This window comes from Amblyomma mixtum, chromosome 5 (genome assembly GCF_055824585.1).
Source record: "Amblyomma mixtum isolate Tamu chromosome 5, ASM5582458v1, whole genome shotgun sequence".
Classification (NCBI taxonomy): Eukaryota; Metazoa; Arthropoda; class Arachnida; order Ixodida; family Ixodidae; genus Amblyomma; species Amblyomma mixtum.
This window is the reverse complement of record NC_143016.1, coordinates 74,303,289-74,327,538: the sequence shown is the minus strand read 5'-3', so window position 1 is coordinate 74,327,538 and position 24,250 is coordinate 74,303,289. Positions and strand designations below refer to the sequence as shown.

General features: G+C 44.9%; 1 protein-coding gene across 2 annotated transcripts in view; it reads left to right on the top strand.

Annotated features, from left to right (window-relative positions):
• LRP1 (LDL receptor protein 1) overlaps window positions 1-24,250 on the top strand; it is a 106,831-nt gene that overhangs the window by 40,455 nt on the left and 42,126 nt on the right. For both annotated transcript variants that reach the window (XM_089545155.1, XM_089545154.1), the window contains 21 exons: window positions 503-634; window positions 773-873; window positions 2,053-2,179; window positions 2,417-2,594; window positions 3,027-3,148; window positions 3,353-3,640; window positions 5,143-5,271; window positions 7,068-7,205; window positions 8,827-8,952; window positions 9,240-9,369; window positions 10,526-10,843; window positions 11,491-11,615; window positions 14,322-14,447; window positions 15,448-15,681; window positions 16,371-16,551; window positions 17,447-17,651; window positions 18,942-19,131; window positions 19,823-19,951; window positions 21,485-21,610; window positions 21,835-22,059; window positions 22,579-22,731. In XM_089545155.1, the coding sequence (XP_089401281.1) occupies window positions 503-634; window positions 773-873; window positions 2,053-2,179; window positions 2,417-2,594; window positions 3,027-3,148; window positions 3,353-3,640; window positions 5,143-5,271; window positions 7,068-7,205; window positions 8,827-8,952; window positions 9,240-9,369; window positions 10,526-10,843; window positions 11,491-11,615; window positions 14,322-14,447; window positions 15,448-15,681; window positions 16,371-16,551; window positions 17,447-17,651; window positions 18,942-19,131; window positions 19,823-19,951; window positions 21,485-21,610; window positions 21,835-22,059; window positions 22,579-22,731 (3,483 nt within the window). The remainder of the gene's footprint in view (window positions 1-502; window positions 635-772; window positions 874-2,052; window positions 2,180-2,416; window positions 2,595-3,026; window positions 3,149-3,352; window positions 3,641-5,142; window positions 5,272-7,067; window positions 7,206-8,826; window positions 8,953-9,239; window positions 9,370-10,525; window positions 10,844-11,490; window positions 11,616-14,321; window positions 14,448-15,447; window positions 15,682-16,370; window positions 16,552-17,446; window positions 17,652-18,941; window positions 19,132-19,822; window positions 19,952-21,484; window positions 21,611-21,834; window positions 22,060-22,578; window positions 22,732-24,250) is intronic.

Here is a 24,250-nt window from a genome sequence, read left to right as displayed (position 1 = left end):
GAGTGGGCATGCGAGTAGGCATGCGAGCGAGCATGCGGGCGGTTGAGCGGGCGGTTGAGCGGGCGGTTGAGCGGGCGGTTGAGCGGGCGGTTGAGCGGGTGGTTAAGCGGGCAGGCAAGCGGGCGGGTGGACGGACGTGCGGACGGACGGACTTTTTTAAAGGATTCCAAAGAAATATGGGTTAAATTACATCAGATTGTATTTGCTGTCCTGGCATTGTTAGGGCATATGCCAACACTGCTTTGCAGGCCAGTTGCAACATTATGATTTCATTGCAGTTACATTTCATTTTTATTAATTTTCTCCCTTGACACTAGCTCATGCTATGCCACACTTTCGCTTACACTGTGGTCTGCCGGTTGTGTGGCGGGGGGAGGGAGAATGTAATAGAATTGCAGAAAACAAAATTATGTTTAATGACAGTGTTGTTTACTACATTTATAGAAGACTTATTGTTGTGTAACTAACCCTATTTCATGCTGTTTCCCCTGGGTGCGAACAGGCAATGGCAAAAATGGCTGTGCTGCCAATAATGGAGGTTGCTCCCACCTCTGCCTGCTGAGCTTCAACAACACATTCAAATGCAACTGCCCACATCTAATGCGCCTTGGGGAAGACGGCAGGACCTGCTACAGTGAGTTGCAGAGGCTGTTTTATGTTGTGTTGGTATGTGTTGATTGGGCACGACCTCTTGGATTTTTTTTCTTGTCTAATTTTTAAAATTTTTTATAAGTGAGAATTTAATCGAACTGTTCTTTTCTTTTTTTTACAGGCATGGAGCGTGTACTGCTGTTTTCAAGGCCCAATGAAATTCGAGGCGTTGACCTTGACATGCCATACTATCATGTCATTCCACCCTTCAGTTCACCGAAGGTGATTAAAAGATTTGTATCTCTATACAAGGGGGTTAATTTAGCATGGTTGCCTCACTGGCACAGTACATTCTAGTACTACAGTAGTGGCTCCTTTGTGTGTACATAAACGAGTAGTACTAATTGTGTGCGCGGTACATCATATGTTTTGTTCATATAGGGCCAGTAAACTATCATCACTGGCTGCAGCTTTTATTTGTGATGAAATTGCCCTAATGTCTCATTGTGAGCACTTCTGGAGAGATTGACCATTAGTACTAATTTTATTTTGCCTTGCTTTGAGGCCTAAAGTGTTTGTGATGCAGAATCTATACTTTTAGTTTTTGTTTTCTACAACAGTGTACTGGCACACTCAGTGCAGCATAGATAGAGGTCCAAGACATTTGGTGTTCCATGTGGCTCATTTTTAATTATTTTTTCATGTAGCAGTACTTGCTGATGTCTAAGATGTGTGCTGTCATGATGGTGGTGTGTCACTAGTTCTGGTAGGGTAGACCTTTGATGTTAATGTGATATCACAGGTTAATGTGCCTTGTTATGAGATGCAGAACCTGTTGGAGTCATGTTTGCACTTGTTTTGTTTGGATTTTGTTTGAAGTCTATTTGTTTGTAGCTGCTGCGGTGGCTCAGTGGTTCGGCTGCTGACCCAAAATACTCGGGTTTGATCCTGGCCATGGCAGTCGAATTTCGATGGCGGCGAAATTCTAGAGGCCCGTGTACAGTGCGATGTCAGTGCACGTTAAAGAACCCCAGCTGGTCAAAATTTCCGGAGCCCTTCACTACGGCATCCCTCATAGCCTGAGTTGCTTTGGGACGTTAAACCCCAATAAGCCAATTTTGTTTGCAGGCTGTCAGCTCCAGTTTAGCAAATATACTAATAGCTTCTCTTTGGCTGTATCACATTGGTGTAGCATGTTTCTGGCCATTAAAATTACCATTCATGGGGCATCCTGTCACTGATTGCCAAAGCTTAGACGTTTCCCTGACTGGATGCTTACCTATTGGCCTGTTATGGGTGCATGATACATTGAAGGCCGAGCTTCTACCAGAGGAGCTCATTGATAGGTTATCATAGGTTTTTTTCAGCTGTAACTACTGTTATTTAAAGATCCTGTATGCTTTTATGTTTTTCTTCCTTAATGTAAGGCAGATGTAGGATCTTTTTTTTTCCTGTGCGCAGGTTATTCATGCTGTGAAGCTGGACTTTGATTCAAAGCGACGCATGATCTACTGGTCTGACACACACTTGAATGAGATCAAGCGAGCCTCTCTTTTAGGCTCAGCCGTGGAGACCATCATCGACACTGGTGAGGGCATACATTTTGAGCTCCTCTTAGTATTTTTATTGGTTCTTTTCATTGAATGCTTGTTATATTTTTGTTAATGCGGGCATCAAGTAGAGAGGATCTTTATAATGTAGCAAAACTGGAAATCTGTTTTCCAACGGGGTTTGAACCTGAACTTGAAGAAGTCATACTTCAGCAGACATTGATTCATTGTTGTAGGCCATGCTGATTTGATTATGTCTGTGTGTTCCTTTGCAGTGATTGAAAACCCGTATGGCTTTGCTGTGGACTGGATCTCAAGAAACATGTTCTTCACATCGTATGGCGAGGCAGGCAAGCACATCTTCGCGTGCAGCCTAGATGGCGAGTACGTGTCGTCCATCATAGACAGTGACTTGGACTCACCAGGTTCTCTTACTGTCCATCCAACCTTGGGGTGAGAACTTGCCCGTACTACCTCGAAGCATTTTACCTACTTTGTTTTTTCTGTTAACATCTGTACCATTTTTCTTTTTTAGCGAATTTGTTAGTCACCAGCAAGTGTGAAGGGTTGTGCGACATTGTCTACATTAGGTGGAGTTAGGCTGCTAGGTTTTTGATGAAGCCATTTCTTGTTTTGTTGTTCTCTCCATCTCCAGTATTGTTTACTCTGCTGCCTCTCCCGTGTGCAGGCAGAGGCAGATGATGCATTTGAATCTACCCTGTCATTCTTTTTAAGGCATTTTCTTTTTTTGTTTCTAATAATTGACAGCTCAGTCCTTTTCCTACAGTTACATAATGCCATAAGGTTTTATTTCTCACTTTTGGCAATGTTTTGGGGTTCCTAAATTGTTCTATTTCCTAACAGCAACTCAACATATATTTCCAGGTTGATCATGTGGACTGATCACGGGTCTCCTCATGAGAGAATTCAAGTTGCTAGGATGGATGGGTCACTGCGAAGGACCCTAACATCTCGTTTGGACAACCCAAAGCTTGAAGGCTCTACAAGTGAGTATTCCGTTGCCCGGTAGCAGCTGAGGAAAGCACTGGTCACATTATCATGTAAGGTGACATAACCTTGCAGTCTTTCTTTGAGCAGCATTTTGTTTGTGTGTTTGTTAAACTCCTGTTTGTTTGTTTGTTTGTTTGTTTGTTTGTTTGTTTGTTTGTTTGTTTGTTTGTTTAACTTTCTCGGCGCATTACAAAATGCAGGCCTGACAGTGGACTTTGAGACTAACTACCTGTACTGGGTGAACCGAGACCAAGGCATGGTGCAGCGGCTGCTGCTGACTAGCGCGGAACCCAGGGTCGAAAGCCTCGACGTGGCACTGGGCGGAGAGCAGCCACACACACTTGCAGTCTACGGCTCACAGCTGCTGTTGGCCACTGACTACGCAGTGCATGTCGCCGACAAGCTCAACCCCACCAACTGCACGGTGCTTCGCAACAACACGGACACTGTGCTGGCACTCGCTGTGTACGATGCCAGCCAACAGACCGGTGAGGAAGACGAACAGATTTTTATGTGCCTTTACCAGAGCAGTGGCTAGCCCAGTTGCTTGCTTGCACTGGCCAGTGTAGGTCAGCAAACGCAGTAGCTGGCAATCAGTTATATCACCACAGCTCATCCTACCCTTGCTGGGTCTTCATCTGTGCATGCAAGACGAGCTGCAATGCCTTTCTGTCGTCGTAAAGTTCGCACGAGCTTGCAGAGTTGCATATTGTTCTTCGTGAAAAGCCCTGCTGTTGCCAACATAAATTTATACGTGTTCCCGCATGGACTTAAATGTTTGCATTCCTAACATTATACAAAAGGAACAGATCGAAGTTTGAATACAGAGAGGATATTCTGAATGCCAGGCCTACCGCTTTTTTTTTGTTTGCTTGTTTAGAGGTGTTGAATAGGAAAGGAAGCAGCTGTATTTGAAGTTTTATAAGTGAAATAATTTTGCTTCAAAACGTTCATGCTTCTTATGTTACGCATACTGTATGCATGCATGGGAGGTGTAACCTTGTGTAAAGCATGAAGTCTTAATCTCTTCTGCACTGTTCTGTGTTGATATTTGCCTAGTTCTCTGTTGTTCATGTGTTAAAAAATAAAACTGAAGAAGGTGCTTAAAATAAGACACAAGGGTCCATTAGAAGGGCAGAAATCTACCATTGCATGGCTCTGCATGTACACAACAAAAGGTTGCGTACTGCATGTGCACAACGAAGCTGTTATGCACGCACGTCAACATGTAACACATGGCCACATGCACAAACATACTGCATGTGTGAATAAATCCAGTTAAAGACACAGAGCTGTTACTTGATCAAGCTTTAGGCTGTAAGCTTGAGTTGCCCCCCAAAAATGGGAATTCTATCTTATTTTAAAAGTGCACTGTAATGTTTGAAACTGGAAATTATTATTGTTGCTGAGCTAATAAAAGTTCTTCACTGCTATATGACTTCAGGCACTATGGTTAATATCATTCAAAGTTCCGTCCTAGAATTCATATAAAAAACCTCAACAGAAATGGCAGAAATTGTAATATTTCTCACATTTTTCAGTATTGACAGTAGTGACTTATCTGTGTGCCAGATTTACATTTTGTGAAAGCGTTCTCTCTTCTTAAATATTTTTCTTAATCTTCAATATCTTTTAATTCTCGGTTAACAACTCTGTTTATGTACGTTGTTGCTTATACCAATCGGAAAGTTAGGTGGGCAGATGAGGTTAAGAGGTTTGGGTGGTAAGGCGGCCACAATTAACAAAGGACAGGGTTAATTGGGGAGATATGGGAGAGGCCTTTGTCCTACAGTGGGCTTGGTCAGGCTGATGATGATGGTGATGACATTAAAATGACATGGCACTGAGCAAACCTGTTATGTAACCTTGCAAACAGGATACTTTGTCAAGTGTCCTTGTGATGTCCCTTAGAGAAGTGCGTAAATGTTACATATACGTTTACCATCATGTGGTGTCTTGGCATTGACAGTAGGTGTCCTTTGATGTTTAGGCGAAAACCTGTGCAGCAAGAATAATGGAAACTGCTCCCACCTCTGTTTGCCAACATCTCAGACGACTAGGGTCTGCAAGTGCACCACCGGTTTCCTGCCTGACCCCCAGGATGAGACCAAGTGTGTTGGTAAGACCTTTCATCTGAATCTTAAGTGCAGAAAAAAAACACTGAAAGGAAGGAAGAAAGCTCATCAGCAGAGTGGTCTTCAGCATTGGCATGATGTTACTGGTTCGTCTTGAGTATGGGAATTAAAATATTGGAAGTTTTTTTTTACTATCCAGTATGATTTAACTTTGTAGGCTTTGTCTCGAACTGGGCAGGTGCACAATAACAATCACAATCTCAAAACAATCAGTGCAGTGCTAGCATCTACCTCAATATAGCCGCAAGAGCAGGAGTAGCCCTTCCCTTGCCAGCACTTATCATCTCTAATCAGCTATTCATTTTCTGTGTGCATTAGCCTTTCCTGTGACAACCGCTCTTTTATCTCAACACCTTCCCAGTGTTTGCTAAAGACGCTTGCAGCTCTTATGCTCCCAAGAATGATATTGTTGGGTTTAAAGAGCCAAGTGTACCTAATATAGTGCCACATGCAAGGCCTGCCACAACTCACCAGTACTCTTGACAGGCTAAGACGCTTGCACACACGAGCCTATTCTGTGGTGCTTTTGGCTTGTCGAAATCTTTTTTCTTATACGGTGCAGTGCAGTTGCCGGTACCTGTAATATTGGCCACTTATTGTTGTGACATGCTGCTCAATGGGGGCTGCTAGAATTCACATTATAATCTGTGCTGATAAATTAGATGGTTTGTATTAATCAGATATTTTTTTATATATTGGCAGTGGGAAACTGAACAAATGTTTCCAAGCCATTCGCCACTATTTTCATGGTATTTCCACTGTGTTTCATTTTCGCTGTCTATGAAATGCCATTGGATATTATGAAACATTTCAGGCAGTTCTGCAATTAGCCTAAAGCTCATGATGTCATAATATCTTTGTCACAGATGCATGAAAGCTTTTGTCTGTGGCACAGAGTATATGCCTTGCTTTACTGCTGGAGTGGTTGGTCGCGCATGTGTGGAACTAACACACACACACACACACACACACACACACACAAAAACAAACTATCTAGATCACACCGTCAAGTATATAAATAGGGGGCAACATTTCTTTAAAACTCATATTCGGGTGTAAATCGGGTTTTTATTGGGCCATATTTTTCAGCAAGAGTCTATTTACTATACATGCCTATTTTTGTGCGTCACTTAAAATGTGCGATCTTTTGCTCATTATTTTTTAAACATTATGCAAGCGGCAGGTTGGACTGCACAGGATTTACAAAACTGGATATTTATATTTTTTTTTTTTCATTTTTACAGCTATCTAGCCACGTAATCTTTCATGTCTGCTACACAGCACCTCCGCATTTGACAAGACGTGCCTAGCTTTGTTTTCACACTGTGAAAACGTTCGTTGTCAGAGCGATTATTTTATATTCAGAAGAAGGACGTCGTTAGCGTTGGTAGCGTTTGATACCAATGAGACATGTCAGTACATGTGTTTTGACTTCTGAAAGGTAATGTTTGAACTTGGCCTCAAATTGAGCACAGTCACACATAAAAAGCGTTAAACTAAGTTTAAAATGATCAGTAGATAAAAAACGTCCGATAAAAAACAAGATGTCCACTATTTTTCACGTTGTGTTGTCACATTTGTCCACGAGAAAACAAAGTTTCCTTGAAGAGTTATTAAAGGTAGAAATAGAGTTTAGCGGAATCATTAAGAAATCTTTGGGATGCAAGAATCGGGTGAAGTGCTGGTTTACCCAAAACTGAGGAACCCTATTTAAAGCTGCTTGTTGTACTGCTTGCTGAACCACTCCCATGCACCCTCCTTGAATGCTACTCTTTTTCAGGCTATGCTGAATTCCTGCTGTACTCCATCAACTATGAGATCCGAGGCATTTCCCTGGTGTCTTCATCATCGCCCTCCCAGCGAGTGCTGGCTCCCATCTCAAGAGTGTCGATGGCAACATCCATTGACTTTGTGGATGGTCAGTTTCAGCTTTATTCTCCCTTGGTTTCCCCAATGGGCACTGGCAGGTGCAGCACAGGTTGAGCATTTTGCATGTCGCAAGAGAGGGCGGAAAAAATTCAGGGGGACACTTTGTTGACCTAAAGTGCGGTGAGGCGAAAGCCTTTAGCACGGTGTTGCTGCTTGTCTCACTGATGTGCGGTTAAGATGTTAAATAAGTACACAATTGTTTGTGAATCTTAAATGCTGCAGACACTGGAGGGCGTTTGGGAGGCATCCATCTGATTTGAAGCCTTTCTACAAACACTCTCCAGCGTCCTAGACAAGGAGAACTACATATGAATTGGCAGGAAGTAGCGTAGCCATTAGCACGCTTGGCTGCGGAAGTTTTTTTTCTGGTCTGACTAGAAAAGCGCGACACCTCTGCTGACAACCTTCCGTTGATGACGATGAGGCATTAAAGGCTTTCGCCTTAAAATCTGGTGGCAGGTCGTGGTTGCATGTATGGCTGACATGCTAAAAGAAAAAGTTGAAATTTGTTTGTGACGAGTGGTTGTCATCTTTTCTGTTAATTTATATGCTTGATAAATCAGTTACTTCATACTTACACACTAACAAATGAAGACTGACTCTTACTGAGTGCGGTACTTTGAGTGCCGTCAGCTGCAGCATTGTGAACCACACTGTCGCACTTAGAAGGGACAATGAGGGCAGCTCTGTGCATTTATTGTTCTCAGTAAAAATTGATTCTCTCGCTCTTTCTGGCTGTGCTGGCCTTTGTCCAGCACCAAAAGATGCATTTATAGGCAAGAAAATTGGATTTAAAAATCCACCTGCCATTCGATCTGCACTCATAGTGTCCTTATCGAAAGGAGGTAGTTGCTACCATTTTGAAGGGAATGGCAGTGTACAGTAGCCTGTGGAACTGCCCCTAAAAAGCGGCATCGATGCAGGAATTCAATTCAAAATGGGCCGGTGATGGCAACACCTTTATTTCATCTCTTCCATCTTTTCTAGCTTATAAAAACTCCATTTTTGGTGAGGGTGGCCTCTTTATGATTAGAAGGGACCCTATCAATACAAGCTGACTTAAATTTGTCCTCAATGTGCTTTTTAATGGAGAGGAAAGTCCTGAGGGCAGTCTCCACATGAGGAAGCGTTAAATGCCTAGAATGGAGGTGCAAATTATGATAGAAAATGGGTTAAATATAGTTATTGTTGAAGGCTGAATTTTTGTCTAGGCTCGCAATATGTGATGAAGATTGTGGTGGGATGAAGGGAAGGAATTCCAACTTTTAAGGTTGGTTCAACTGATCTGAAAGTTGTCTGTATAAAAAGAATTTGAAATTTTTATCCGTCTTTAATTGATATTTATGTAAAAATAGAACCTAAAATCTTTCCCTGAAAAAAAAAAGTGAGCACCTGAACCAGTTACCTGATTTTACCTGGCATCTTTAAATACAATAGGTTTCATTGAAGTTGGATTTGCTTCTCTATGCCAGTTACAACCATTCCCCCTTTCCCTTGTATTTAGATGAGAACCCCCAAGATAACGCTTCCTGTTTGGTGTCATATGTAGTTGAGAGTGAATTAAGCTTGGTTGGCTGCATTGCTGACGTTGACTTGCTTTGTTCTCTTAGAGTACATCTACTGGGTGGACTCTGAAGGTGGAAGCATTACTCGCATTCACAGAGACATGACTGGACGGGAGACTGTTGTCAGTGGTCTTGATGCCATCGAAGGCCTTGCAATTGACTGGGTAGCAGGTAACCACCTCTTTCTCTCTGTCTGGCCTCTCAGACATTGCAGAAAAACTAAGCATCATGAAGTGCTGTTTACTTCTACAATGAAATCAGTGCACGAATGGAAATCTCCTATGGATGAAAGAAGCAGTATTAGTGCAATCTTGTTTCTTCTTTTGTCAGTTCATTTGCTCTGACTTCGTCGTGCAACAGTGTCGAGTTAGATCAACCTTAAGCTCCCTTTTTTGCTTTTTATACCCTCGTGCCATGTCCGTGAGTTGCCTGGCTACACGAGCTTTCTTTTATTGCAGGCAACATGTACTGGATTGACCCTTCGTACGATGTTATTGAGGTGTCGCGACTCAATGGGTCTGGCCGATATGTCCTCCTCTCCGGTAACATGGACAAGCCTCGAGCCATTGTTGTGCATCCGTACAAAGGGTTTGTGCGAATTTTTTTTTGTGTGTGTGTATTCTCTCACTTTAATTTAAGTAGATGGAGGCAGCAGTTGCATGCTCAAGGTATTTTGTGACAGTCTTGTTGCACATTTCGCATCAAATTTTTTGTTTGTGGTTCTGGCTACAGAATATTAAGTCGTGTCAAATCAGGCCAGGCCAGCTGGGTCTGGTTAGGTTCAAAGTTTTATCTTAAAGGTACACTGAAGAGGAATCTGAACTCGTCTTTTTGTCGCGGGAACTCAATCTACACGTTCCGAGCATTCTTAGAAACTTCGATTTATTGCCCTGTGTGGCCGATTTCCCTAATTAAATCGACTTAACGTCCGGCTCCCGCCTTTTTTTTTAAATTCTTCCTCATACGGTGGGCGGAGTCGACCAACGCGGAGAGTGCCTTTCACCCAGTCCCATGGCGGCTTGCCGCTCTGCCATCGGCGAAGTAATACGTAGTAGTCCGTAGAAGCAAATAGTCCGCACGTATTTTTATTTCTGCGGGCTTATTTTGCGGTTATATTATCTGCAAATGAAACTATTTATTCACGGAAACCTAAAAAACAAAATGAAGCGAAAGCAAAGCCTCCACGGAGCTGGCTGAAGGGCACTCCACGCGTTGGTCGACTCCGCCCACCGTACGAGGGAGAATTAAATAAAAAATGCGGGAGCCGGACATTAATTCGATTTAATTAGGGAAATCGGCCACAGAGGGCAATAAGTCGCAGTTTCTAAGAATGCTGGGAACATGTAGATTGAGTTCCCGCGGCAAAAAGACAAGTTCAGAATCCGCTTCAGTGCACCTTTAAGTTAGCCACAACAGTCACCAAAAATTTTACATGGCTGCTTATGGATTTAGCTGTAGCTGTGTGGCTCTGTCACATGCATTTGAACTGCAGTGCATGACTTAAAGGTTGTTTCAAGTTCTATATGCTTGTAACAAATAAATGTTTTCTTAGTGTATAAATCTTACTGAATGAATTGAAGAGGTCTATTAATTTCTCTTTTTTTTTTTACCACATTCTGAAGAAATCGCCAAGGAGTGTTTCGTCGAAGTATGTTTGCCCCTTTTTCTGTCATGTAGCAGAAGAGGTAAAACTCGTTCTCCTTGTTCTCTTTTCTTTGTTTTCTTTTTTCACCCTGCCCTGTAGGTACATCTTTTGGAGTGACTGGGGTGTTCCACCAAAGATAGAGCGAGCGTCCTTGGATGGCTCCGACCGTATGGTTCTCGTGAACGTGTCGGTGCAGCTGGTGAATGACCTGGCTCTGGACTACGAAGAGGACAAGCTCTACTGGTGCGACTCGCGCACCGACACCATCGAGCGGGTCAACCTGGACGGCACGGGGCGCGAGACTGTCTTTCCCACACCCTCAGGAGCGGAGGAGGAGGACACTGAGGACACCCATCGGCCTCTGCAGAACCCCTTTTCACTTGCGGTCTATGGCAGTTACGTCTACTGGGCCGACACGTAAGCCTCTTTTAAGAAAGCCATCCTGTTTTCAAAGAGAGTTTTTCACTCTTATAGTCAGAATTTTCTCTCAAACTTTACTCTGGAACATGCACTGAAACTTCAATCCAAACTTTTTATGGGCATGGCGTCGAAACCTTCCTTCTGCATACACCAAGTTGGCTTCAGTTTGTTGTGTTATTTGCACTGAAATGTAGCTCACAGCCTTTCTGCCTATGCCATGCTGGCGTCATGTAAGGTTTGCTACAACTCCTTTGTCTGACTCTGCCTGGCTTTTGCCAGACTTCATACATCTCTGAGGTGGTCACTGTGAAATGCGTCTAAGGAAAATGTATACTTGTTCATGGTGTGACCAAAAAGGATCGATTTTAGTTTTAAAACGGGTCGTCTAAAGGATTGTCTGGGGTTGTTTGAAGGAGCAGATTAATGGACGACATGCACTGACAGTTGAGAAAGGCACATCAGAAAAATTGCAGGACTTATTTACCAAAAACCATATGCTGGGCTGTGCAGTTTTTTGGGGACAGGTGTCACTATGCATTTTGTGGCAGGATTGAATCTCTCTGCTCTTACCTTAAGTACTTCTTTTTTTTTTTTTTACTGTGGATGGCATTGTATAAAAGGGTACATACCATGTTTACTTCCAGCCACCGTGAAGATGGGTCGATTTTCCGTGTCAAGAAGCATGACCCGGGTCTTGAGGAAATGCTAGTGAGTCATTTGACCGACTCCATCAAGGATCTGCAGGTGTTCCACAGGCGACCAAAGCGAGGTCAGTTAGTGGTGTTGCTACCCCATTGGTTGGACTGTACCATGGCTTTTTTTTGCTTCTGCAAGTTTATTGATAATTCTGAACCTTCTACATTATTTTGTACTTTGATAGCAAATTAACTGCAACTTAATTGCAGCTGCAGCATTTTACAAAAAAATTTGGACAAGAAGACTGCAGCAAGCCAATATTTACAAAATGGTTTGGTTTGGTTTATGGGGTTTAACGTCCCAAAACGACTAAGGCTATGAGAGACGCCGTAGTGGAGGGCTCCGGAAATTTCGACCACCTGGGGTTCTTTAATGTGCACTGACATCGCACAGTACACGGGCTTCTAGAATTTCTCCTCCAAAGAAATTCACCCGCCGCGGCCGGGATCGACCCCCCCCCCCCCCCCCCCCCCCCCCCCCCGAAAGACGCGGGTTCGATCCCGGCCGCGGCGGGTGAATTTCTTTGAAGGAGAAATTCTAGAAGCCCGTGTACTGTGCGATGTCAGTGCACATTAAAGAACCCCAGGTGGTCGAAATTTCCGGAGCCCTCCACTACGGCGTCTCTCATAGCCTTAGTCGCTTTGGGATGTTAAACCCCATAAACCAAACCAAACCAAACCATTTTGTAAATATTGGCTTGCTGCAGTATTCTTGTCCAAATTTTTTGTTTGTTTGCTTGTTTGTTAGTTTATAAATAAGAAATTGGCATTTATGGTCTGTGTTCATTCCATGTGCTGAGAATTTTATAAGTTCAACATTTTCTGCCTTGTTTGCTACCGGTTGATCTATGCATCTTTACCTTATTCTAGCTTGTGAAAATGTTACTGATGTTCTCCTTTACATGTGCTGGTTGCTACCTGTAAGCTGGTATTGTTACATACCTGTTGCTTTGTATGTTTTATTAGCATGGCAAATTTATTTGGGGTGCACTGCTTACTGAAATTCACATTTTCACCATCATTACATTTGTTGGCATTAAATCGGGCATGTAACCCATGCTTCACAAATAATGACCAACCCTTAGTCACCAAGCAGTTAAATGCCATTTCTTACATATATGTGGCACAGGTATAACCGACCTTAAAGGCACTATCTGATCATGAAAAGAAAAAAAAAATATGCTGTGCAAACAGGTCAAAAGTATGCTGTTATATGTCAATGTTGCCACTGCGATATACCGTTTTCCTTCTTTTTGTCCAAAATTTTTAGTGGTATGGAATTTGTTAGTGGCAATAGCTAGCTGATATTTCCTGTGGAGGTGCTGGTCAGGTTCGATTCATAAGCTACCGTGATGCTCAAGACATTAGTCCACCCTTGAGAAATAAATCGTAACATAGAAAGCTGTGTGGCTCTTGGTGTTTGAAGAAAATACCGTATTTACTCGCATAATAGGCGCACTCGCATAATAGGCGCACCCCTAGTTTGGTGGCGAAAAATCAGAATTTTTTATTTCCGCGCATAATAGGCGCACCCCGAACTTGGCACTGTGATCAATACTGTATTTACACGATTGCAAGCCGACGCTTCGCCGCCCCCCACCCCCAATCTTTATTTTAACAAAGTTTTTGCTGAACTGACTACTGGTCCGCTGCTGCCGTCGCAGCTGCTGCGGACCCACAGCACGTACGACGACATCGTGTAGAACAGCCGCACTCAGTTTTCAGGGGTGCTCACTTTGAATGTCTGTTTGGAAAGTTTAATCTCCAGCCGGAAACGTTCCCGACTTAGGCTCGCGAAAACCTCGGCGCCTGGAGTCACGTATGAAAATTTAGGCACGCCACAGACGCAACTGCCGCACTTCTCGGCCACGTCGAGTTTCCGACCTGCCGCACGCTTGCCGTGTTCGAGAGCAAACTCCTTGCCGTGTAGCTATTAAGGTGCTTGTCCGTCGAGCTAAAACAGCAACGCTCGGCAGCAAAGCCACAAACCACGATGAACTACGCGCTACCGCAGATCCCGACACTTGATAGCATCAAAAAAAAAACAAAAAACCTGGAGCTGGTGATGCTGATGGCAATATAGATAGTGGACGCTCGCAGCGGAAGAAAACATTGATGATGATGGTAAGCTTGGCCTTGGGCGCCCTTCGTGGGCGGCGTCTGGAAGCTCCTTTGCGCGTGTGTGTCCTCCGCGATCAAGCGCCCGTTGCGCGCAGCCGGAGCTGATCGCGGAGGCCTCGACGCGTGCATTTCAAAGGCTATTCCCGCGTGAGTCGTGGAAAGTTTCGGTGCGGCCCTTACACGTTTTTTTTTTTTTTTAATATTTTCTTCGGGAAAACGGGGTGCGGCCCGTACACGAGTGCGTTTATGCGGTATGTTCAATTTTGAGACTCGAAAAATTTCCAGAAATTTTACCCCGCGTAATAGGCGCACCCCGAACTTTTAGCCGGATTTTCTGGAAAAAAAGTGCGCCTATTATGCGAGTAAATACGGTAATGGCTGCCCATTGTTTAGGCAGCATCGCAACCCAGTATTGAATGAGATTTCAAGTGTTTATGCAACGGCTGGACAGCTGGCGAAAGCGCCCCCCCAATGGGTTTCAAATTTTGAGCGATTAGCTGTCTGTATGAGAGGGAAGCTCGTAAGTAGGTAGCCCCTCTTTATGTGGAAAACTTGAGCATGAAATGTTCTGTATGTTATTTCCTGGTTTGTATGCTCGCATGTGATGGAATGACATTACCCAGGAGCTTGAACTGGCTCTATTTGTTGGCGGTCTGCAGAAACCAATAACCCGTGCAGCTTGGGCAATGGGGGATGCCAGGAGCTGTGTCTCTACAAGGGAGACAATGGCCACACCTGCGCCTGCTCCCATGGCCGTGTGGCACCCGATGGGCGGACTTGCCAAGGTTGGCTCTTATTCAATACTTTACCTGTCCCCCTCTTCTTGACATAGTTCTTCCTTCAGGCAGCTTATGATATTGTATTTGGATACATGAAGAAGTCCTATCAGCAGGGTTTTAGATTCACGTGTTAAGTTTTTCAAGTGGGGCTTTAATATCACTTCATTGCAAATTATTCAAGCTGGCTACATTGATTAGAGGTTATTGTTTAAAGGGTTTGCATGATGAAATGTTGATTGAAAAGCTGTTTGAACAGAAGCACAATGAAGGCTTCTTGTCTTTGAGGCTAGAACAGCTGGCTGCTAGTTGCCTTTTTCTTTGTCTAAGAGACACGGCTTCGCCGAAAATGCGTTACAGAATTGCTTGTTTAATCTTGTATATTCTCAAAGTTTGCATAAATGTCCGTGCTTTGAGGCTCTAGGTGTTGTATTTGCACAGAAAAAATGTTCATGGTTGCAACTTTTCATTAACTGTTTGAAATTATAAACAAGGCAATTGTGTGTGTAGTAAAATACTCTTGGAGTGAAATTGTGGCCTTTTTGAGAAAATCATCTCCAGTTGAAATGCAGATGAAACGCCTAATTTAACCTGATAGTTGTCTTACATTGGCCTTTATATGGAGGGGTTTTTTCCGCTCCTTTTGCTTTTGCTATGCACACCAATGGCTTCACTCTGTTAAAATTTAAAACCTGCTTTGAGCACAGACTGGGATAGTGAAGGTTGCAGATTAGACCTAGTAGACCTCGAGCTTTAGCTGATTACAGCCACATTTTAGACATTCTTGTGCAGAATGAGTTAAAGCATGCCTGTTATTACAGTTAGTACTCGCAGAGTTTCGCAATTCAAGATAACTTTTTTCACGATATTCAGGTCAAAGCTACTTCAATGCAACTTCAGAGTGGCAAATCTAAAGATACCTTGAACGCCCTGTTTTCACCTTTTTTTTTTTAATGTTGTTGTTACTAGAGGTTTGATTCTCTCTGTTGACGTTGTTCTCCCTATGCAGATTATGAGGGATTTGTCATGTTCTCACGGGTGCGCACCATAGACAGCATTCACATGATGGATGAGACCAATCTGAACGCTCCGTTTCCGAGCATCTCCAGCTCGGAGTTTATGCGCAACATCATTGGCCTTGCTTTTGACTACTCTGAGCGCCGAATCTTCTACTCGGACATCCAGCGCGGCAGTATCAACAGTGTTCACTTCAATGGCTCTGGCCACACTGTTCTTGTGCAAAGTAAGCCTGTTCTCTCTCTCTCTCTCTCTCTTTTTTCTGCTGCTTTTGAACTGCCTTAGCATGCAAGCAGACTCCTTTCATGGATTGCTAGATCAAGCTCGTTGTGTTATTGTATCGAAATTTGCAAAATGTTGCACAGGCATGACTGGAAGAAACTGACACCGACAAAGTGCTGACTAGAAATTAGTGCTTTTTTTTTGTTGTTGTGATCAGATGCAATAAGATTGTAAGAGCAGTGAGGTTGACAGAAGACAGTAGACAGATATTCTTTTTGCTTGATGGATGGCCTTCTATCACGAGCCTTACAATTTTGGTGCACTGCAGGCACTTCAAAGGCCTTATGGGTCTTTGGTCCCCTTCAGTGAATGAGCATGTTCATTGCGGGCGTGCTGTAAACACTGGTTGCAAGTCAGCACTTCTTAAATGTCCGTGACTACCATAACAAATTGGCCAAAATCTGTCGCACAACCTCTGCCACTCTCGGGTGTCAACATGCTCTCTCAGCTGGCTGTTCCCAACATAATGAACAGATGGGGACGCTACTGCAATGTTCATATTCATTGCAGTTTGACATCGTTGCCTGGGATGTACCAGTGACGCGTGTTTTTTTTTTTCTTTTGGATAGTGTTGTGCTGATGAAGTTCAGCAAAAAGGGAGGTCAGTGTTGTGTTAATCTGTCGCATTTGCAGAGCAAGGCTCAGTGGAAGGCCTAGCCTACGAGCCTGTCAACAACGAACTGTACTGGACCAGCCACAGGGACGCCTCAGTTGGCCGAGTCAGCCTGTCCGACCCAACCGCCCTCCCCGAGAAGATTGTCAAGCTGGGCACCGAAGACAAGCCTCGGGGCATTGTCGTCAGCAGCTGCATCAAGTGAGCTCTCCCTTCCCATTGTCTCCTCCTTAGCTAGCAGTTTCAAGGTGACCTTGGTGTGCCACCCTTCTGAATACAAGCATGACATTGTTTTTAGTCTCTGAAACGGAACAGTTTTGTGTTTTATTGCAAAGTGTGCATTGCTAAGACTCAGTGTGGACCTGTCCACAAAGTGAAAACCATTAGGTGACTGAAACACACTTACAGAAAGGCAGTTTTTATTATAATTATAATGTGTGTTGTTTATTTGCCATAAAAGAATGTCTTGTTGCTACTTGTAAAAAGGGCTTCACTCACAACGTATAGACTCGAGCATATCCAGGTTTTTGGCACCTGCATACCCAGTATGCCTCCTTGCTGATTGATGGCTCTTTGAGTGGTTTTTGCGTAGATGTGGTTCTGAGCGGAGCGCCCAATAGTAGAGGAGGAAAATAACATAATAATGCCTGCCAAAGAATTTGCTTTTCTTCGCAATGTATGGCTTTTGCTTAGGTTTTGCTGTTATGGAGCTTGATCTGAAAGCTTACAGTGAGTTGTACCTCAACTTATGTTTAGTCAGTTTGGAATTTGATGCCTTGCTTTATTGTTCTCTCTGCAGCCATTTGATTGGGAAGAAAGGAGATTTTTTGGTGTCATTTCAGCTTCCAAAAAAGAGATGCTGGGTGTACAGCAATGTGTGAAAATTTTTCATTTTGTACTGTACTGACAGCGAGCTTAATGGTAGTGCATTTTTTACCACTTGAAAAATATCCTTCTTAATGTCCATATAATTTTTGCAAGCAGACTCGCAGGTGTTCTCAAATTAACGCGTGAAAAGGCTTCTCGTTGGCTTACTCCGGCTATACTGTACATGTGTAGATGGAACTGGAATGAGCAAAGCGGTTTTGCGATGCAGGCGGGTGTTCTGGACCAACTGGAACAGCCACCACCCGAGCATCCAGAAGTCGTACCTCAACGGCTATGAGCTGGAGTCTATCATCACAACCGACATTCGCATGCCCAATGGCATTGCGATCGACCACCAGCTGCAGAAGCTGTACTGGTCGGACGCACGACTTGACAAGATTGAGCGCTGTGATTTCAACGGCGGGGATCGTCATGTGAGTTGGCAAACTCTGACATGGCAAAATTGGCCTGAGAATAATAATAATAATAATAATAATAATAATAATAATAATAATAATAATAATAATAATAATAATAAACGTCTTTAATCTTGATAAGTTTTTGCTAATCGAGCACATAATCGAGCACCTGTTAGGCTAACTAAGCTTCGCATGCTGTGATGTTCAGATGTTAGCATGATCAATGAGTTAGACAGGCAGAGCAGAACGGTGGGGCTAAAAATTAATATGCAGAAAACCAAAGTGATGTTCAACAGTCTCGCAAGGAAACAGCAGTTCGCAGTTGGTAGTGAGGTGCTGGAAGTAATAAGAGAATATGTCTATTTAGGGCAGGTAGTGACCGCTGATCCGGATCACAGCAGGGAAATAACTAGAGGAATAAGAATGGGGTGGAGTGCATATGGCAGGTTCTCTCAGATCATGAATGGCAGTTTACCAATATCCCTCAAGAGAAAAGTAAACAACAGCTGTATCTTATTAGTACTCACCTATGGGGCAGAAACGTGGAGGCTAACAAAGAGGGTTCAGCTTAAGTTAAGGACAATGCAGCGAGCTATGGAAAGAAAAATGATAGATGTAACGTTAAGAGATCGTAAGCAGGCGGAGTGGGTGAGGGAACAAACACGGGTTAATGACATCTTAGACGAAAACAAGAGGAAGAAGTGGGCTTGGGCAGGGCATGTAATACAAAGGCAAGATAACCGCTGGTCCTTAAGGGTAATGGAGTGAATTCCAAGAGAAGGCAAGCGTAGCAGGGGGCAGCAGAAAGTTAGGTGGGCGGATGAGATTAAGAAATTTGTGGGAATACGGTGGTGCAACTGGCGCAGGACAAGGTTAATTGGAGAGACATGGGAGCGGCCTTTGCCCTGCAGTGGGTGTAGTCAAGCTGATGATGATGATGATGACTTTGATTTTTGAAACTGTATTTCTTAAGTGCGCCGTCACTGCTAAAGTGTAGCGGAGCGGTGATCTACATGCCAGGAGCACTTGCGAAAGGACCTAAAAAAAAAAAAACTTTCACCGGAATTTTAAAATGCTGAATTTCCAGAAAGTAGAAGGAAATAGTGATATCTTTGACTCATTTTACTTTGGGGACCAGAAGTCTGATTTAGCTGTACCTTTTCTGCTAAATATTCCTGTGGTATGCCCTACTGAGGAATCTAATGATCTTCCTTTGTTTTTCTTTTTTGAATGCACAAATTGTCTGCTGATATTGGGAGGTGGGAGTTTGCACCCCAACACTTGCACACCATCAACTTTGTGCAGGTGTTGCTGAGTGAGCACCCGCAGCATCCTTTTGACTTGGCTGTGTATGGGGACTTTGTGTTCTGGACTGACTGGGTGGCGCACGCCGTCCTGCGTGCCAACAAGCACACAGGGGCCGATGTGGTGGTGCTGCGCAAGAACGTCGTGCGACCGATGGGCATCATTGCAGTGGCCAATGACACCAACGACTGTGAGCCCCCTGTTTTCTTAAACGCACCTTAGGCTGTTTTACAGCGCAGCTGTAAAGTGCCCGATCCCTGGGTTGTGTGACGTTGTAGTCGTTGTTACATGTAAGATGATGAGGAGAAGAGGTCAAAGGAGGATGGCAAGGACAGAATGAAAGCATTTCTTAGAAGGAGGAAAAGTACAGCCGGAAAAGAGATTTGTGGGATGCAACAAACGAGTTCGAGCGCATTTCCCCTGCTCATAGATTATTTGACTACTTGGCATATCTGATTGGTTGAACCATGTGCGGCCAAGTTGGCTGCATTGATGAAAGAAAAAGAGGTCAGAACAGGGGAAAAGGAGTTTGAAATGTGCAAGTCATGCTTAAATATCATTAACCATCATTAATAGACGTTTCTAGACGTTTCATAGACATTGCGTCGAACATTCTAGAGTTTTCCATCATTTGACAGGTGAATCACAGGACATGATTGCATGGCATTAGAACAATCGTAAAGACTAACTAGCCTAATTAACCTTTCTAGTCAGACCACAAATAAAAAATTCAGGGGCAGTGAGAGCTGCAGCAGATGCCAAGGTGGTGCAACACATTGGAATGCATCGTTGGGGAAACCAATTATATAAAAAAAAAGTATAATGGTAGAGAAACGGAAGCGTGAGGTATAACATGCTGCATGTGGTGTTTGGCTGTCCAGGCACGCTGAGCCCCTGTTCCACACTGAATGGCGGCTGTGAGGACCAGTGTGTGGTGGCTTCCAATGGGACAGTCTTCTGCCAGTGCTTCCCGGGGCGATCTCTGATGCCAGACGGAAGACGCTGCGCTGGTGAGTGCCGCTGTTGTTGTTGCACTGCTAAACAAATTGCTCATTCACTTTTCGTCATTGTGCAGCTTTTTTTTTTTTTTTTAACCCGATCAGTTTGGGTGGCATGTTGATGTGTAGCATCCTGTCCGACCAGTGTTTTCAGTAGTGTGCTGAAACGCAAAATAATTGTACATCACCCGGCCGCGGCGGTTGAATTTCTTTGGAGGAGAAATTCTAGAGGCCCGTGTACTGTGCGATGTCAATGCACGTTAAAGAACCCCAGGTGGTCGAAATTTCCGGAGCCCTTCACTACGGCGTCTCTCATAGCCTTATGAGAGAAGCCAACAGCCACAGAAACCAAGGAGCACAGGGGATTTTTTTAATTAATTTTTTTTTTTTTTGTGGTGTTGATCAAGTAAGAATATTACTGAATATGTTGTCGCTTAAAGCTAATTGATTAGAAAAGCAGAAGAAAAAACAACCACATGCCGCCGGTGGGATCCGAACCCACGACCTCCGAATTACGCGTCCGGTGCTCTACCTCTGAGCTACAGCGACGGCTGTCAAAGCTTCTGCTTTCGGGGGTATTTATGTTTACAAATAACCTAACCTTGAGAGTGTTCATCAGCACCACCCACGTTCGTAAGCGGCGGACGTGGAACGTCCTGAGTTACCGCTGGTGTGACATAGAACGCCATCGAACGGCGAGGGTGGAAGCTGTGTGAGAACCCTCTTATGCTTCCTATGGCGTCAAGGCTGCCAGAACCGAGGCCCTCGCTAAGCAATTAAGCAAACAAGGGAAGGGGATGAGGGACTCGTTATAAATATTAGTCGCTTTGGGACATTAAAGCCCATAAACCAACCAAACCAACCAATTGTACATCATTTGTGCTGCAGTTGTTTCGCCCAGCACTTCTACTGCATTTAGTCAATGGCATCTTGGTCATTGTGGTGGCTGTTTTGTTCAATTTTGGTGTGGGAAAAAAAAAAAAAAAAGTCTTCTCCACCTTCTGCTTTTTCTAGTATATTGTGATGCTTGTATAGTGGTGTCTTCTGCAGGAGGAATTTCGGTGTCATTGCACCCTACTGTGCAGTGAAGTAACCATTGCATTGTGGTCCCATCACTTTGCTGGCTTATTTTGCTTACTCATTCCTTTTGCTGCATCAACATCTGTAATGACTTTTTGTCAGTGGACGTTATCTAGTGCTCAAGGTTACTTTGAAAGCCTGCTTATTCTACATTCCAAGCAGGTGGAGAGCTTGCTAGAAAAGCCAGAAAAACAGAAAATCTGCAGATTCGAGTGGAAGGTCACAGATGGATTCACTTTCGCAGTTCTTTACTGTTGGCGTTATCTAGCCGGTTTTTACTTTTTTAAATGACACCGGTTGCACTCAAATGAGTCTTGGTAGAAGTGTAAGGCTTGTCTGCGAACGTTGAAATGCTGGAAAAGATCTTAGAATCATAACTAACCAGAACATTCGTTGCACATATGAGATTTGTCTCGAAGTACTAGTTATGACATTAGACACGGTTGTTGTTGTTCTCTCTTGCAGTGAGGATTGCCAACTGCACTAGCACGGAGTTCCAGTGTGGCGATGGAGCCTGTATTCCGTTTGAGCTTGCTTGTGACGGCGTGCTGGCGTGTCCTGATGGCTCTGATGAAAACGTCATCGATTGTGGCAAGTCTCGTTTCTTTGCATCCGTGGTTTTGTTTGTAAATTGTGATCAAGCTGCTGATAAGTTTTTATCAAGTTTTGACTGCATTGTTTCTGAGTTATTGATGTGACATGTACAGATAAACACGGAATGATGCATGTCTGGCATGCACTTTAAAGCAGTTTCTCCTCCATGATGTACCCATAGGTATTCATTAAGAGTGTTTGCTTGTTTACTTTGCCTGCAGCCATGCTGACCTGCCCCGAAGGATTCTACAGATGTAACAATGGCCGTTGTGTATCCAAGGCCCGTGTGTGCGATGGCCTGGATGCCTGTGGAGATTACAGTGATGAGCTGAACTGTTCCTGCAAAGGCGACCAGTTCAAGTGTGCACGGGGCCCCTGTATTTCATCCAACTTTGTGTGCGACTTTGAACCCGAGTGCCCGGATGCTAGCGATGAGATCAACTGCCGTAAGTGTGGCCATTTGATTTCCTTCCTGCTAGCTCTTTCTGCATAACATTTCCTGAATGAGTAGCTGTAAAGTGTACCTGGTTCTAGCTTGCATCGTAGTATCCTCACTGAATACAAAGCGTAGCACAACAATACATGGGCATTTCACCATTTACCTGAAGCGCAGCCGTCTTTTGTTTTTTAAATCGAACCAACATGGCAGGACTATTTCTCAGAGCACTAAGAGATGGCGCTGTGCATTTCACATATCATCGGTTTACAATTTACATTTAGATATGGTCAACCACTGTGTTTTTTTTCTTTCCGTATCAAGTAAACAACGTTCCTATACTCATAGGTAAACATGCAGTTCAACAGATAGTGACTTTCTGTATGAGTGCGTGCGATATTGCCATACCACACGTAGTTCAGCATACGGGCTTGTTCGTTGTGGTATGCTATGAAGGCACTTTCTTGTTGTTAGTGTGAAGAGTGGCAGCTGGTTCAGAGGCCTGAGAGGGGCTGGTGTTGACTTGCAGCTAAGCCTGACTGCTCGAGACACCCGATGACCCTGCACCCGAACCTGCTGCTGGTGAACTGTGAGCGGACCACTGCCTGCATCCACCTGGGCTGGATCTGCGATGGCCAGAATGACTGCTGGGACTTCTCAGACGAGGAGAACTGCCAGACCAGTAAGCTCGACTGATTGCAGAGTTCATTGTGAGAGAGAGGTGCCAATGGTGGCCACCGCAGTCGTGGCCTAGTGGTTTGAGCGCCCGTCTCGGCTGCGGGAGGTGGGTGGTTCGAAACCAACCCACCGCCGGGCACCCACCGGTCAAAAGGGTACAAGCGTCCCCCGGCCTGGCGCTCGGCTTCCTTTAGGGGTGTACGTTTGGGAGAAGTGAAAAAAAAAAGGGCCACAAATTGGGCTTATGCCGCACGAGGCGGACTTATGGTTGCTTGGCAGGGGAACTTATCACTCATCCGCCAAGGCAACTGTTTGGTCTAAGACCCTTTTCCCAAGCATTTCACCCTAGAAGAGCCGAGCACCAGGCCAGGGGAAATCTTGTACCCATTAAAGAAACCGGTGGGTACCCGGCGGCACTGGGGATCGAACCCAGCACCTCCCGAATGCGAGACGAATGCTCTACCACAAGGCCACGCTTCGGTCGTTAAGAAGTTTTCGGCCTGCCAAAACAGCTTCCCCCGGCCATACACAGACTAAGCCAGGGCCAGGCCACTTCCCAAGTGCAAGTCTCTTGCACAAAGTGCTTGGTGCGCCCCCTCACCAGAGACTGCTCTTGTACCAATTTAGGTTTGGTCATCCTCGGGCTCGAAAGCCCTCCCATCGAGCGTGGCGGACTGGCGAACTACTGCCACCCCGATGGTCGTGTGTGGGTCCAACCCACGAGCTTCGGACAGGCGGGGTCGCTACTCCCCGTGGTGCACCTCTGTGATGAGCACCCCTGCCAGACGCCGAAGCGCCCTCGACTTCGGGTAATCCCTTCGCGCCGCACTGCAAGCGGGAGCCCGATTCTACCAACTTTTATTAAGCGTCTTGGATTTGACGCCGGCCCTGCAAGCAGGACCTACCGCCTACGTACCCGCAGTGCGAGTGTGGGCTTCATCCCACACCCGTCCGGTCTCACGACGGTACTACTCACAGACTCTCAAGGGACGCAAGCGCCAGTTCTGCTTTCGCTTTGCCCTCGCTCTCTTAGCCTACTGAGACGCCCGAAGGCCTCAGCGTTTCCCAGAGATGGCCCTGGTTTCCCGGAGGGGGAACGAGGGCAGACCCCAGCAGCGCTCCCGAGTGGTCTTTGGACACGGGTTACACAGGGATGCCCCTACCCCTGATGACTTTAGTCAGCGGGGATTTCCCTGCAGCGAATCTGCTGGAGACTTAGCCACAGCAGCCTATCCCTAGACTGCCGCAGCGTATGAACTCACTCGCTTTAAGTCCTGGTATAGGATCACCACAAACCCTTCCCAGGATCAAAGTCCTGGGATGCATTAGCATCGCCTCCTATTTCGCTGGATTACAGGAGTACGCAACCACTCCCAGCGTTTCGCCTCAGGACCTTCATCGCCAGTGCCATCACACCCCGCTAGGTAACAGGAGGACGCTATCCCTCCCAGTGTTAGCCGGCCTGGGAGCAACCCTAGTACACCACAGCCCCAGTCACAGCTTTTCAACTGCGGCCAGGTAGC